General features: G+C 34.2%; 1 protein-coding gene across 1 annotated transcript in view; it reads right to left on the bottom strand.

Annotated features, from left to right (window-relative positions):
- LOC109824052 overlaps nucleotides 1,895-16,753 on the bottom strand; it is a 33,891-nt gene continuing 19,032 nt past the window's right edge. The window contains exons 3-10 of the mRNA XM_020390573.1: nucleotides 16,305-16,377; nucleotides 15,996-16,108; nucleotides 15,797-15,881; nucleotides 14,524-14,596; nucleotides 6,938-6,993; nucleotides 4,847-4,912; nucleotides 2,859-2,924; nucleotides 1,895-2,363 (exon numbers count right to left, since the gene is read on the bottom strand). Coding sequence (XP_020246162.1) covers nucleotides 2,280-2,363; nucleotides 2,859-2,924; nucleotides 4,847-4,912; nucleotides 6,938-6,993; nucleotides 14,524-14,596; nucleotides 15,797-15,881; nucleotides 15,996-16,108; nucleotides 16,305-16,377 — 616 coding nt within the window. The 3' untranslated portion in view covers nucleotides 1,895-2,279. The remainder of the gene's footprint in view (nucleotides 2,364-2,858; nucleotides 2,925-4,846; nucleotides 4,913-6,937; nucleotides 6,994-14,523; nucleotides 14,597-15,796; nucleotides 15,882-15,995; nucleotides 16,109-16,304; nucleotides 16,378-16,753) is intronic.

Genomic DNA, 16,753 nt, shown 5'->3' with positions numbered 1-16,753 from the left:
TTATGTCAACTTAAGTGGACGTCCACTAAGTTTCTTAGTCATTGATGATCACTTGATTGAGCTACATTGTGGATGATCCGCTCTGTTGAACTTGATCTATATATTCTAAAACCCCAACACACCAAATTTGGGATGAACCCGTCGTGGTTTGACCATTCATCCACTCGTATCAATTTTAACGGTTTCGAATGAATAGAACATTTTACATGGCTCGACGGAGGTTCAAACTACGACGGGTTTACCCCAAATTTGGTGTGTTGGGGTTTTAGAATATGTAAATCAAGTTCAACGAAGCGGATCATCCACAATGTAGCTCAATCATGTGATTTTAGGCCGCGTCCTTAGATGATTATCTAAGGCGTCACCTTAGGAACACTTCTCCATATATATATATATATATATATATATATAGTAATATGGGTATGTTTGGTACCAAGCATAAATTTTGTGTTTGGTAGTGAGGTGACAAAATCTCTACTCATTCAAATGGGGGATCACATTCACATAAGTTGAGGAGTACATGGGGATATGCAACTGTTTGAATGAGTGGAGGGGATTATGCCACCTCACTACCAAGCACAACTTTTTGTACTTGGTACTAAGGGGCTGTTTGGTTGCACAATTTTTGAGAAAACTTTTCTCAAAACATCTGACAATGGCAAATTTGTAATTAAAAGTTTTTCAGAGATTTCTGTAAATTGTGTTTGGTTCAACAAAAAATTTACAGAAATATTTTCTATAAAAAATCAAAACCTACCAAATTTTACAAAAAGCAATTTCCTCTCAAAATGAGAGGAAATCACCAGAAATCTGACACATACCATATTTAATTAAAAACCTACCAAATCTTGTTATTTTCTATAAAGTTATGAGCTATTTTCTTGTTTTGAACCAAACAAGCAAAGTACAAAAAACAAGAAAATTGGTACTTTTTGATTTCTCAAAACTTTTCCTATAATTTTTTTAAGAAATACAAGGAAATCATATTTTAGGTGGAAAACATTTCCTATAATTTCTAGAAATTGAACCAAACACCCCTAATATACACTTTCTCTCTCCATCTCTCTCTTCTCTATCATAATACTATATATATATATAGTATATATCATATATATATATATATATATATATACACCACTAATTGTACGATCTGTCAGTCACATCCATTCTTCTTCAGGAGCCTCCTTATTTCACTTTTCGAATATAGAAGATGCGATAGTGCTGACTGACAGATCGTACAATAGGTATAAATATACATTATATATATATATATACTAATATATAATATATATATATATATATTAGTTATATATACTATATATATATATATTATTATATACTAATTAGTACCGATCTGTCAGTCACACTCCATCTTTTTAGTGAGCTCGTTATTCACTTTCGACCTGTTCTAACGCATTACATGCAGATGGCTCAAATGAAATACAAGCATTACTTCATAAGTAGATTATCATAGTAGAGAAAATTTGAATATATAACAAGTTTTAATCTTGACAGCATGTTTTAGCGCAGTCTTTAACAGCTAAAAAGTAAAGTTTTATGATTTAAGTACAATTTTTTATTCTTATCTACATGATTTTTTTTTAAGTTTAAAAATAATTTATTTTTTAATCAAATCAACCCAGGGTTAAATTCCTTAACTTATTTCGGAAGAAAACTGGCAATGAGGAAATTTGGTACTTACTGTTTTATTGTTTGGAGGGAAAATTGACATTTTCTGTAAAAAAAGGTAAGATCATAATGGAAAAAAGAACTCATATTCTTCAAAGGCTGTGTGAATATAAGAGAGCTAAAAAGAATGAGAAAGAAGCAACCAATTGATCTTAATTCAGTAGAATTTAACAACAGCCAACTCTTGCTTGTGAGCAGCGAAAGATGATCAAACCTTCTCTGTTAATACTTTTTCTTGCCGCACGTTTGGAGGCAAAGTTTTACAACGCAGAGAATAGAGGAAAAAGAAACATATGTTGCGTTATCATTTACCCATGCTCAGATTAACCAGGTCACGGTGATCAGTAAATATCACAATGGGATAATTCCCAAAGTCTCTACATAAACACGCTACATATAATCGATTGACTACAAAGATCAACTCTCATGCTGCTCTCACGCTGCTTATCTGAGCTCTAACTCGCTGTTCGAAAAGAGTTACATATGAATTAAAGTATAAAGGACCGTCTATCTTAGGCTCCACGACAATTTATCATGCAGTCTGATCAGTACTTTTTGTGTCATTTTGAAACTGTAATCATTTAATCCTATCATTGATTGGGTTGCTGCCTCCTAACGAAAAGAAACAACCCTGTTGCAGCTGCAAATAGATATGGAAATACTGTCCAGATGCCCTGAAGATACATCAGAAGTCTCAACAGGTAGTAAATAGATAATAAAAGGGGTAAACTGCACATGACCCCCAAAACTTTGGGGACCCATGTATTCTGTTTATTCGTCTAAACCCCTAAAAGTTTTCCCACTAAACTCTGGACTTTAGGATGTAAACGCCCTACACTTTTAACTTTTCCCAACAATACCCCCAAACAGGGCTACTTTCAATATCAAATTACCCATATATCCTCAATGATAAAGAAAAACAAAATATAAAAATAAGGATATACAATGGGTATTTTGGTCAATTGAATTAACGTGCTAGGCATGTACAGGGCTTAACACCAACACCATTAACTAGAGGTATTTTGTGGGAAAAGTTTAGGGGTTCAGTGGAGTAAACAATATTCAAGGAGGTATCGTAGGAAATGCCCAACTTTGGAGGAATTTGTGAAATGTTTTTGTCTGAAAAAAGATAGTTAAATTTGAACTATATGAAGGGGAAAAATATGTACCACAACTGTTGCAACACCAGCAAGCGCCACTGCTGGCCGTTCTCTCAATAGGAATCCAATTGCCAGCTGATGTTAAGTATCAAGGAACATGATTAGCTACGTTGAGTAAACATCATCAAACACATGAGTCAATGAAAAAGAAACAGAAGATAGTTGGAAAAATAAGCTATTTGTATTTTTAAACTACTTGCTTCACTAACTTCCCAAGTTCTAAAAATATTATAGTCCAAAGTTACGAAAAAAATACTCATACATGAGGTTAGAAGCAAGAGTCGATTCTATGTCGCATAGGTATGTAGATGAAAAATCCTAATGCATTCAAATAGTCAGTCCCATGTTTAATGTAGATGAAGAATACAGGAATAAGATTTATATACAATTATGTAAACTACTTCCAATGACTTCAGGCTTGGCATATCTTAGTATCTTAGTAGCCTACTAACTAGACAACAACATTATCCTTCACAGGCAATAATAATATGTATAATTACATCATCCATGAAAAGGAAACTACGTGGTCGAAGGAAGTGTACAATCATAATTGAGTAAATGATAAGAAGTGAAGCAAGTTTTGGCACAATGAACAAAATGTACAAAGTTACCATTCTATCTTGGAAAAAGGGAATAAGTACAATAGGAGAGGAAGGATTAGAAAATGAAATAAGCTAATATAGGTTTCTGAATCAGGGTTTCATGCACTCTGAATCGGTCATCTATTTCCAGTGTAAGCAATGTTCTCATAACTGAGAAAAGATAATTATAATCATGAAACGAAGAATGACCGTATCTCCGAGTTTACTCTAAAACACACTCATTTAGTTCATTCTAAATGTAGAAAATAGCAAGCAAGGATAATACAATCTCATTGATTAAGGTGATGTATCATGATGTTCTGGCTCCAAGTGTCCGAAGTGTCGGAGTTGATGATGGAAGTGGTGGAACTATAGTCAGCGCGTTAGAATCCCAAAAATTAAGTGTAAGAGAAATGAAGGAATATGTGATTGTTACTCCAGACTATTGCTACAAAAGGTAGCATGTAGGGTTATGTAGCCAATTCCTCCTCGGAAGATTTTCGGCAGCGAGCTATCTACCATATGAAGCTAGCATCTTCACCTTGAATGGAGCGAGTACAAACCATAGTTGATGGAGGGAAGGGACAGCATGGAAATTGTTGTGTTGAGGGAGTTATAAAGAGATTTAACTGTGAAAAAATTGCTAGTATCAAGCTTGCAAGTTCTATTATCTGGTCCTTCAATAAATAAAAACTGTGAGAATTTACGATGTTGAAGAGCAATTACAAGTCTGAAAGCAAGTAAGGAGGGAAGGGATCACCACATATTGAAGGAAAAATGAAGAGATTTAACCATGAAGATGTCATCTGTATTCAGCATGCAAGTTCTAATATCTGGTCCTTCAGTACAATTGTGTGTTGAAGAGCAATTACAAGTCTGAAATCAAGCAAGGAGGCAGCACCAAGCATTGAAAAGCGAACAAGAGCATTATCTAGTGCCGCCTTTTGAGAGGGAATGAGAGCTTGTTGATTTTGTGTAATCCGGAAGAGTCAAGGGAAGAGAGATGTAACATCATTATCCCGAATCCAATAATCCAACCAAAATCTAGTAATTTCACCTACTCTTATATTCACTCTGATACCGGAAAGAAAACCCTTACTAGCTTTGAGAACAATCCTCAAAATTTGAGGCACATGGACTTAACAATTATAAGTCTGCAGAAGATATTGAGAAAATGACAACATCTGAACACTTCATCTTCTCCTCTTCAAAAAGCATACACAGTATTCATAGAGAAGATGCATAAGCTTAATATGGCTTTCTACCCTAGTCATCGGAAATGCATCATTCAAGAAAGAAATCATAATGCATTCTGAGATTGTTGCCGAGCACACGCCTGACAAGATTTTGCTAGGTAGATGTAACCATAAATTATGAATAGCATGAGCCATATTGTAAGATTCGTAGAGGAATAACCTGAACTGAAAGAGTAATTAGACCGCCACCACAAACTCCAGCAAAAAAGCAGTCTAAAGATATGCCCTGCATTCCAGAGGACAAGAATGCCAACATTAAAAAAAAAAGGGGACTAGTATAAATTAAAGAAATGCACTAATGTGAGAAATAAGCATTCACCCATATACGTATCTACTATGACTACATGCACATCTATAATGTACATATATATTGCATGGATAGACATACATAACAATACCTGTCTAGCTTCTGATTTTGTCAGTACATGTGCACACGTAGCCGTGAAATCCATTAGATGACATGAAGTAATGAATTTATAATAGAGTTTCTCACCAATCTATATCACAAAGAGTAGGTTTACGAAACCATCATAGAATGACACCTTTCCTATAACAGAATCTAACACACCCAACATATTTATTGTTGGCACCTGGAGTAGGCACATGTAGAATTTCGAGCAGAGGACATGTAGGAAATTAACTCCACATGACAAAATCAGGAATTATTCTCCCAGAGGCAATGCAAGTAGACAGTAAGTGGCAGAATAAAATCCAATTTAAATAGCCGAATATGTTTTTGACCATTAAGGGCGCATCATAATTCTTATCCATGGGAACTAGAATACTAGATTACAAAATTTCCCACCCCCCTTTCTCCTGGTGTGCAGGCATGCAGAGACATCAAACGACCTATGGATTGGACTGTTTGAACTTTCGGAGCAGCAGCACAGATAGGGAAGTGCAACAATTGGCATGACAGGCTGGGCAGGATTGGGAGAAGTTAGGAGCATAGAGAGAAGGGTGGCTCATGTTTAGTAACATCAACCTGCATGAAACCCTATTATTATACAAAAAATAGGTCAAGTTTTGAAAATTTTGGAACTAACAACACATGACAAACACAACAATATGCTGTCATTCAAAACAACATTGTCCTAATCAGCTAACCAATATGAGGTGTTAGTTATTATCACATGGTGACATTTAGTTCAAAGAGTTGGAAGAAAGAAAGAAGACGTTCTCCATTGTACACTGAATGACTAATGACACGAAAGCTAAGCCACAACGATTCTACAGCAAAGTTGGAGAACATTGAAACTATTATGTCATTTATGGGTCTCTTTACATTGGTCTTCTCTGTAAGTGTAAAAGACTTAGTCATACTGACCATTAAATAGTGTTACAAGGTCAGAGATCCATAGGATCAAGGGCAGTCAATGAAGGCATGTGAAGTTGACAGGTTCTTATCTAGCTAATATATTGAAGAATATCATGACAGTAAGACTGAGAATCAGATTAGATGAAGACTAGCATGTTCCTCTCATATGTGCTGTGCAACAATCTCTGAAGAGATTTTTAATAGTCTCGAATCAGCTCTTTTTCAGTCCTATATTCCTAATAGAGGGTCTGATATGATCCACAAGGACAATCAAATATGTAAGAAAAAGGGCTAGTTATTTTAACTTTAATTAGTCCAGGAAGTGAATCCTTCCTTCCGCAAATAATATGAGAAAGGACTGATTTGAACTTTTCAATAATAAGATTTTAAAGTTACAGGAGCCTGAAGCAGTCTACTGAGCTATACTACTACCTTATCATAAATGGAGATAACACACTAATCTTTGGAGATGAGATGAGCCTTTTAAAGCATCCAGGGATGAGAAACACCTTTTATTATTAATCACATTAAAAGGTAGCTCTCAGCTGTTACATATCGAGGATCAAAATATTCTATTTACCTCTGTCAAGTGAGAGTATAGGATTATATCCTTTTATGGAAATCATTGTCTGGAACCTCCAACACAAAACAGAATATATCAGCACAAGATAGCACCCTCCAATTCACATTCTTCTAGACTTCTTCAACATGAAAACTGAATTTAAATTTAAAAAAGAATTCTATAAAAATGTTTTATCAGTTAATCAATTACAACAACTAAATAGTCTCAGGACTCTTTGGAAAAATCTTGCAGACTGCAGAGAAACAGCCAAGAATATGAATATTATTGTATTAACAGAAAAAAAAATGACTTGATTGTCACTCGTAGTGTTTAATAAACGCAAGAAACACTAAACTTTGGAAGGAACTTACCCATGCGCCTGCCAGAAATGCAGTAGGATTTCGAACTCCCAGGGAAAACCGCTCCACTGCATTAGCAAGTTTGATGTCAAAATCACAGTTAGTTGATCAATGTTAATTCTTTACAAAGTATCACTTTGAGAGTTAGTAACATGTCAGGACATTAGACCGAAGAATTAAAAGTAGCTGCCTTCAAGGGGTATGAATACTGAAAATGGCACTTCATCAACGGCAACAAGCCCTTTACCCAAACTTCAGGGGCCTGCTAGAGAGACATGGTTCATTAGGAAGGATTTGAAGCTTCCTGGTATAATTTGATTTTAAGCCCATTTATATAATCCACGCCATTGAAGTTAATCTAGTTTGCTAAAGATGTCTACACAAAACATCAAGTATTTTAAATTATTTTTTAGAAATTAGGTTGCTCTATTTCTGAACTACCTTTATGTTGGCCTTCTTGTTTTGATGATGTTTAACAAACAATTTACGACTAATATTATTTGTCTAGTATTTGTGTTTATCTATTTATTGTAGACAAACAATATGTTGGAAGGTTGGATGGAATTGCGCCATAACGATCATATCCAATGGAGGTTGGCGGAATAGTGGTTGAAGCCTATGCAATTCAAGTTGAAGATCCAAGTTCAAGCTTCAATGAAGATCTATCAAGCTTGGGTAATTAGTTTAGGAGTTTACATTACGTGTGTTGGTACTTTAAGCTCAATATCACATACACACACATACATTGTGTTTTCTATGTATATATAGTTATATATATACATACATGTTTTGGTTTTCATGTTTACATAAATATGAATTACATATTTCATATTTATTGTATTGTATTTAAAAAATATTGAGTTATTGGTTTATGGACTTAACAATCATTGTATACATATTTTATTAAGTCTATAAAATTATTTCATAGAGTTTCAAAACATTGTTTATGTCAAAACATCAAATTTCATGTGTATCACATTTTCATGTTTTGGACATATACTTGCAAAATACAAGAGTTTTCATAAATGGGAAATTCAATTTGAGAAATTATTTTTCTAACATGTTCAATATCATGTTTATAAACATTTTCCAAAGTTTCATCATTTTCGGAGTTGATTTACTGTGTCAAATTGATTTTACAAAATCGGGTGTTTCAGCAGTTTTTAGAATCTAAAATATCTATGTTTAAATATTTATTTCTCTCAACTGGGAAGTGATATTTCGAAAATTCTTTCTCCAACATATTCATATACATGTCTACAAAGTTTCATGAGTTTTAGAGTTGATTTACTATTTTTAATTGATTTTACAAAGCCAGATACGTAAATTTTCAGAATGCTGAATTTAGGGGTATTTTGGTCTTTTCAACGTATAACGGCTAGTAACGGCTAGTTTTTGATATTTTTGATTTTTAGGAGTTTGTGGTTGGTTTAAGAGGCTATAAAAAGACCTCAACTTTCATTGTTTCTCATGGATGTTTAAGAGAATTTTAAAAAGAGTTTTACAAGTTTGTTTAAGGGTTTTTAAGTTTGTTTCAAGAGTTTGTTTATGAAGAAACTTTCACAAGAGCTTGAGGAGATCATTCTTTGGTGTTTGGGCACTCAACTCTTCTCCCTCTCTCTCTTGTCATCTTTAGAGAAGTGTTTCCAAACTCAATCTAGCTTTACATTTATATATAATTGTTTGATTATCATTTTATTAAGCTAGAATTTATTTGAGTTTAGTTTGATTTGATTTACTCTTTGTTTACACACACAATCATTGAGCTTATTGTATTTGTTTATTTGAGTTTAGTTTGATTTGATTTACTCTTTGTTTACACACACAATCATTGAGCTTATTGTATTTGTATACATTATATAATTGGGTTGTGAGATTGTGTGACATTGAGTGTGAGCCTACATTGTGTTCTTATCTATTGTAGAGAACAAATTTATATTTATGTGCTTAAATTGTATAGTTCACTTTGTAATACACTTGTATACCGAGAAGAGTGTGTGGTGAGGATGGAGTCAATACCGAGAGGAGTGGCGTCGGTGGCCTAGTGAGAGGTGATAATTCCGAGCACTTGAGGGAGTCGATACGTGAGGACCAACACTTGAGGTTGTAGCTTGTGTATGTACATTGTGAGGATTTGTGAGAATTGTCGGTTGACTTGATAATCGAGTGTGTAGAGTTTTCGGTTAGCTAGAAAACCGAGTGTGTAGAGAAATTCCGGCTTTCAAACCGGGTTATGTAGTGGATTCTCCTCGAGAGTGGGGAGCGGGGACGTAGGACGGAAGGTCCGAACCTCGTGAACATATAGGGAGCGGGGACGTAGGACGGAAGGTCCGAACCTCGTGAACATATAACGTGTTTGGTTTGCATTGGCGCACTTATAACTGTTCATCTTATAGCCTATTGCATCTTGTTTATTTTGTCCACTAGTTTGTTTCACCCTTGTGATAGTTTATATATCCTTGCATACATCATATAGTATATCTCATTGCTAGGATATATCACATTGGTTATATTGCTTATTCTTGCTCATATCACATTGTTTATCTATCTTGCAAGAATAATTTGTTAATTAGTTTTAATTGGCATAAAATCAGATTAGATTAACATAAACCCTATTCACCCCCCCCCTCTAGGGTTCTTTCCTAGTGGCTTTAGGGTCGTAACACTTTAGAATTAAGAGGCTCAATGGACCAATTTCTCTCATTAAAAGCTACTGAAGCAACACTAAATTCAAATTTGAGGGGCAAATCAAAAAGGTATGTTGGACTAGCAAAAGGTTCATATGAAGTAATGGCACTATCACAAATAGCGGTAAATAGTATCACAACAGCAATGCTAAAAGCGTTAGTGATCTCTTCCCGCTACGCTATCACCTAATAGGGGTAACATATTGCGGAATATGCGCATTCCGCTTGCAAAAGCGACCAATAGCGCGTCATAGCAGTGAATAGCAGGTGATCACGGGCAAAATCCGCTTTTTGACCGCTATTTAAAAACAATTTGAGGTTTCTTTTTTTAAATTAAACCTGACACGCAACCACTACATCCCATCGCCTCCCGCAATTTCCAGCATATTCCCGCCGCCTCCCATAGCCTCCGGCACCTCCCTCGGTACTTTCTCTCACCTCCTCTCACTGTGAGCCCTCTTACTGCAATCCTCTCACCACTCAGCTCATCTTCTCGAAGACGACTCTTTCACTTCTCCAGTCATCTTCGGTATTATATGACGGTTACATGTCTATTTCAGGATCTCATTAAATTATCAAACATGCACTTTTAGGTTTTCTAGATTTTTCTTTACTTTTTCTTATTATTTTGAATATCTATACATATCTAAATTAGACAGCTATTTGACTTTACGTTTTTTACCGTTATTTTGCTGCAATAGTCCCAAATAGCCTTAGCGATGCCTTACCGCTATGCGACGCTATCTGCTATCGATAACCTTGAGTAATGCATTATTTTCCTATGTGATAAGTGCATCGCAAGATAATATATTACCGTATATGAACCTTCCACTAGTCTAACATACTTCTTTCCTTTTGCCATTGAATTTTGAATATAACGTAACTTGACTACCTTCCGATGAAACAAATTGATCCACTCGGGTTCTTAATTTTGGAGGTAGTCTAGTGATTCATACTTTTCCTTCTTTAAATTTTTTAATCGGTGAAAGCTTTTTAACATTGTTCTACCACATATGAAAGAGCTTTCACACATGGATGGACTCTTTCCAAGAATCGGCTCAATGATGCTTGAAACGATTGATCCTCCTTCCTTTCCAAGTAAAGTCACAATACTTACAATCAACATACCCTCTTTGATCATCGCTCGGTCGATACCTGTATACTCTTTAACATGCTTCCAAGAAATATCTTTACCAACACTAGAAATTCAAATAATATAAGTTGATCAATTTTTCAGTTACAAGCTTATAACAATAATGTAAGTTACTAAAAATAGAAATCAAATCTATATAACTGATGTTCATCCCAAGTTATTTATTGTACAATTAATAAGTAATTTTACTAAATTATTTATTAATATATTTTAAAAAATAGAACATTCCTCAGGTTTCTAATACACAAAAGAGAGGGTGAAAATAATAAACAAAAAAGTATATACATATTATTAAAATAAAAAAAGAGAAAGTGTAGTGTTTGAAAGATGGAGAGAACTCGAAGACTCTGTTCAGACAGAGAGAGACGAGAGAAAAAGTAAAGACAAAAGAATGATAGAAAATGAGAGTCAATAATTAGAACATGCCAAAGAAAAAGTCATAGATACAGAAAAAAATGTTCGTTGGAACAACATTCGAAATTTTTTTGGGAAAAAAAGAAAAACCAGACCGAGCTAGAAGAGATAAACAAAAAAAAGGGAAACAAAAAGGAAATAGGAAAATAATGCAAATGAGAAAAAAGATACTTGATCGTCACCATGATGATTATTGCCCTGGTGCGGCTAGTCGTAATCAGCGTTTTCTCGTCGCTCTGCTTTCAACATGACCGGAACTCTCAAATAGGTTGGTTGAGAGAAACGGTTAGGTTGATATTTCACAGAAGAGTTTGACTCTAATAGAAATCGGTGTTGGACGTTGATAACAAACTTATTACGATTTTATAAAAGTCATTATTTTTATATGATACTTTTCCATAAGCATAGATTTTCCTATATGAATAAAAAATAAATAAATACATCAAACATGTAATGTAAGTATAGAACTGAGTCACCTTCGAGTATCTAAGTTGGAAAATATACTTTACAATTGGGCTATGTTTGAGAAGTCTAAGTATCAGTATCAACATGAATCGACATGCAAACACTAGTACAATTTCATAATAGAAGTATCCATGCTACATAGTGTAGGAGTCTTTGCATCCTTCACGTCTCAAAGTTAAATGTCTCATCTAGTCACAGGTACATGTCTCAGTAAGATCAAGTTTCTGCTCATCTCGAAGCCTACATTAAATTCAACAGCTTCATGATAGACATTATTACAGCACATAATGAGGTTTCAAATCCTGCACCCACTACCATGGTTACATGAGGCTAGGTTGGAATTTGTAGAAGCATAACTGTTGTACAATGATCTGCAACAAGATTTTCACAAGGAAGCATATAACTTCTGAATTCTGCAGAAAATTTATCAACCTAAAAGTCACAATCCATTTGAAAGACTGATAAAATATGTCCTACCGTATGGAGCTCTGACATAATATGGATATCATGTACCAAAGTTAAAGTCCTTACAACAACATTGAAGGTACAAAACTTTACTTTTATATCTTTTATATTAGTTATAAGAACGGGTAATGTGATTGTTTTTTTAAGTTTTATTTCAGAGAGATCCAACTAAATCTTTCTCCTCCTTTATTCTGGCTAGGAAGGTTACCCGGACACTTCATTTTTGGTGTCGTATTCATGTCCGACACATGCTCAATATGGATTCACCACAAACACGCCATGGATACATGTGGTTCAAAGCAAAACTCGATATCGCCATTGCTTATAACCTTAAACTAGCTTCTTTGGTATATCGGGTTCAAAGCTAATAGGACATTGAACCCGAAAACCAAAATCCATCAATTAGAGATTTGAAAAGTACCCATAGTATCCCATGTGAGTAAAACTAAACCCGATTCTTCCTTTTATTCTCCATTCCACTTCATCTTCTTCGAACCTAAAAAGGAACGAAGGTCACTTTCAGTCACTCGATGACAACAAAAGATCTTAACTCTTTGTTTGATTTAACTTGATTCTTAATTGTTATAGATAACAAAAGAAAATACAAATAGGGAGATCTTGTGTGGTCCAAGGGCTTCTCGCTTCCCTCTTTTTAATTTAAGGCTATTTTGGATTCCAGCTTTCATTTTAATAGAGATAGTTGCTCTGAACATAAGATTTTTCCTATTTTTCGTAGGTAAAGCTAGCTAACCTCAATTCAATATTTGATCTAACACAAACTATAAATATATAGTCGTGTTCTCGTATCCTAACTTTCAAAATTTTGTCATGTCCCGTGTCCATGTATGTGTTAGCACCCACACCCATATTTGTGCAACCTAGCTATGGAGTGAAACAATATGACATTGTGCAGCACTCCAACATTAGAACTTATGCCAAGATAAAGGCTTTAGTTATTAGTGCGATTCATATTAATTATTTGCCTTGTCCAGATAACCAACTTAGGCCATGTTTGTATTCGGGACTTGTTTTATCCTGGGATTAATTTAACTCACTATAGTCTTGGGATATAATAGTACTAGAGACTCTATTGAGTTAAATTTTTAATAACCTATTTGGTTCAATTTGTTATTAACACCTCTAACACCTATATCATGTTTGGTAACTAATCGTTATAAAGTGCTATAGAATTAGAACTTAATGCAAACATCCACAATGCTCTTCTACCTCGCAGTCATGATTTTCGCTTAAGTTTAAACCTAGAATTCATAATGTCTCTATTCTCGAGTGAAAAAAAACCAACATAAACAGATTTCAACCCGCCATCACAGGCTAATTCAACATTGTTCATTACCAAATTCATCAAAATGTCAACACCGCCAAACATAATTAGCCATAATTTTAAAATGCATCATAAGCATAGGGAGGGTAAAAAAAACCTAAGCTCCCCTAAATTTGATGTCAAAACATTATAAAACAAGCCTTTAGCACTTGAATTCATTTCTATGTTCTCTACCATATTAACTGAACATAGCAGGAGATTCAAAGGTTAATGCAAGATCATGCAAAGACGGAAAATTGTAGTGATTACTTTGACTAGGTAACCAATTACCCCAAAACTAATCAATTTCAAACTATGAAAGAATGTGTTTATCATATGCTCTCCGTTCTGATTTCTTTTCCATAAGTATTGGTTCGGTCTATTAATATTTTTCTTGTAATCGGAGATGATGACAACAATTGAAGGAAATATTGGATAGAAACGCTACGTAATTTGTAGAGAAGTTAAAGGGTAAGTGATCTTTTTGGATCTAATTCCAAGTGGTAAATAGTCTCATGACTATAATAACACTCCCCTCCCCACCCTTATTTAGTCCGAAATCTCTTTGAGTCTTGGACTATTTTATTCTAAGAATCTAAAGGAATATATGGTCCGGCCTAGTCCCTTCAAAAAATTTGAACCAAACTCCTCGCTCTTTTAATTGAAAGGATAAAGTATTATTACCTCATAATAATACCCAATCCAAACATGGCCTTAGTGGATTGACATTGGACTAACTTCGTGACACTTGATTATCTTTCTATGGCAGCCTTCTCAAGTTAAGAGTTGTGGCAAGCAAAGGTTTCCATAACAATGAAGATGATGATTATGGAATTTATTATGCAAATCTCTAAACAGCATAGATGAAAAGGAACAAAATTCTTTGTGCTTATTAAAAAACTTAAAACTGTTATAAATAAACGATATTAAAAACATCAGGAAAGGAAATATTATCTCCAATAACAACATCAATAACGAAAATGTTGCTCCTCCTCTCACAATTAATGCTGCTAGCTAAGGAATAATTCAAAGCGGGCATCAAAGAAGAAAAAAAAACTATATAATGAAAGGTTTGTTAGTCCGCAGAACTTACCAAAGCCAATTAAGTTGCCATATTTCTGTACTGCCTGAGCTATCCTATCTACTTTCTCCTTGTCAATCCCCAACTATAATTGCATTCGATATGAATCATGTTAAAAGATTTATAAATGATCAAATTATCATGAACTAGTAAAGTGCACGTGATAAAAAAACTAAAGTAAATCATCAAAAGAAGTATTTATGTGTTTTATGGGATTTCTATCATAAGGAAAAAGGCAAACTATATCTTTTAAGAGCAAATAGATAAAAAAATTCCTTATGCACTTGGCATTGTTACTTTTGGGGACCAGGCTTCATTGGCTCCAGCGCACTATATATTCCTGTGCATTAATTCTAAACTTAACCCAATAGAATCTCAAGGGAAGGTTGATATTGGAATTTAGATCTATAAACTTTTGAATAATTTACTTTATTAAATTTTAACTCAAATTAGAATTAATTCTAAACAAACTTCTTTCAAACTGAGATTCAATTTTTCAAATATCTTTTTAGACATATGTATAAAGAATCTAATTTGAATATATTAAGAGAAGGAAGAAATAGTTACTTAAAATAATTATTGAGAATAAGTAGAAGTGTATAACACTGCATTTCTTTTAATATATTTGTCACTCTCTTTAAACCACCACATACCTGAAAATTTGTCATAAATTTCATTTCCTAAATAGGAGAAAATTAGGTTTTCCAAAAACAAAAAAAAAAATCATAAATTTTTCACAATAATGGTGTTTTGTAATCAACTTATTTTTTTTCTATATTTTACGATAGCTCTTTTTTTTAAACAAAGTTTCCACAAGAGAGAGGAAAGAGCTATTCAATGCTAAGTGGGGAAGGACAAAGAGAAGAGCATCGTATCTTTTATTTTGTAATTTTTACTTTAAAGAGTTATGTATGGATTTTCAAAGTTTAGAGAGAGAAAAGGAGTCATTGGAAAAGAGGGGAGAGAGAGCGAAGGCAAGGTGAGGGAGGAAGGAGACCCACACTAATTGGTGTTGTGTTGGAGTAATCTTGTTTTTGTGTGAAATTACAATACTATCCCCACATGTTGCGTATGAATGTCCACTTCCTTCAAATTTGTGCCTGCCCCCACATGGTCTTTTACATATAGTATAGAGGAAAGAAGGAGATTGCCTATTATTAGTGTTTTTATATGTAAAAAAGGGTCACAAGATATTTTGTATCTCATGATTGAAAATGAAATAAATAGGGAAAACAAACACCAATCTGGTCCAGTAAGAACATCACAAAAGAAACAATGCACAAACCTTAGTACATATATCTTCAGAAGCCTTGGTCTTTCTAAACATTCTCCCTAGGTAATAAGGTATCAGATCACTGATGCAAACTCCCCTGCAGGTGCAGTTTATCAAGCAAAATATATTAGTAATCCACATACTTAGAAATAGAACAAATCATGAGATTTCCATTTCTGGAAAGTAGATACCGGATTTAACATGACCTTACCAGTATACCCATAGAACTGTTGACACAATATAAGGAGCATTCTTTGAAAATGATGCAGTAAATGCTTGCCAATTACCATCCAGAGTCAGAGTCCGTGCTATAGATATTCCAACCTGCAACATTTATCATGGTTTGCGAGACCATAAATATAGTATGCCTTTGCTTATAGTTATAGGGAAATAAGGGGTAATGTGAAGAAAAAAATTTAACTAGTCCACAAGGATATGTATAGTTGAGAAATATTAAAACAAAGCAAGACAAACCAAACTAAGCTTGGTCAAATAGAAGGTACCGGTACAAAGGACAGACCCAAACATTTAACGCTTCTTCACTAATAAATAGTCCACAGCCAGCAGCCATAAGCAACCAAAAGTAGACCCACCTGCATGAGATTTCCTATAAGAAATCATCACAACTGCATGCATTCCGTAGAAGAAATGGAGCAAGACAAAAGAGCAATGTCATATGGAAAAGTTGAATATGATGAGAAAAGAAGGAAATCCCAAATATGATAAGTCATTTAATGCAGTCTAAGAGAACCACCAAAATTGTACAAACCCACAAATTAAAAAAGAATAAGATGAAATTTCACATTAAAGATATAAACAAACTCAAACCCCTTAGAAATACATGAACAGAATAATTACATTTCATTTAGATCCTATTAGTGTCGTCCTAAGTGGCATAGACAGAGGTACGGGACATGGGTACGAAAAGGACAAGAACCATGGCAATTCTTCAAAAAGTAGGATGGCGAC

Source organism: Asparagus officinalis, chromosome 9 (genome assembly GCF_001876935.1).
Source record: "Asparagus officinalis chromosome 9, Aspof.V1, whole genome shotgun sequence".
Taxonomy (NCBI): Eukaryota; Viridiplantae; Streptophyta; class Magnoliopsida; order Asparagales; family Asparagaceae; genus Asparagus; species Asparagus officinalis.
The sequence above is the reverse complement of the archived record's forward strand: the minus strand, read 5'-3'. Positions and strand labels throughout refer to the sequence as shown.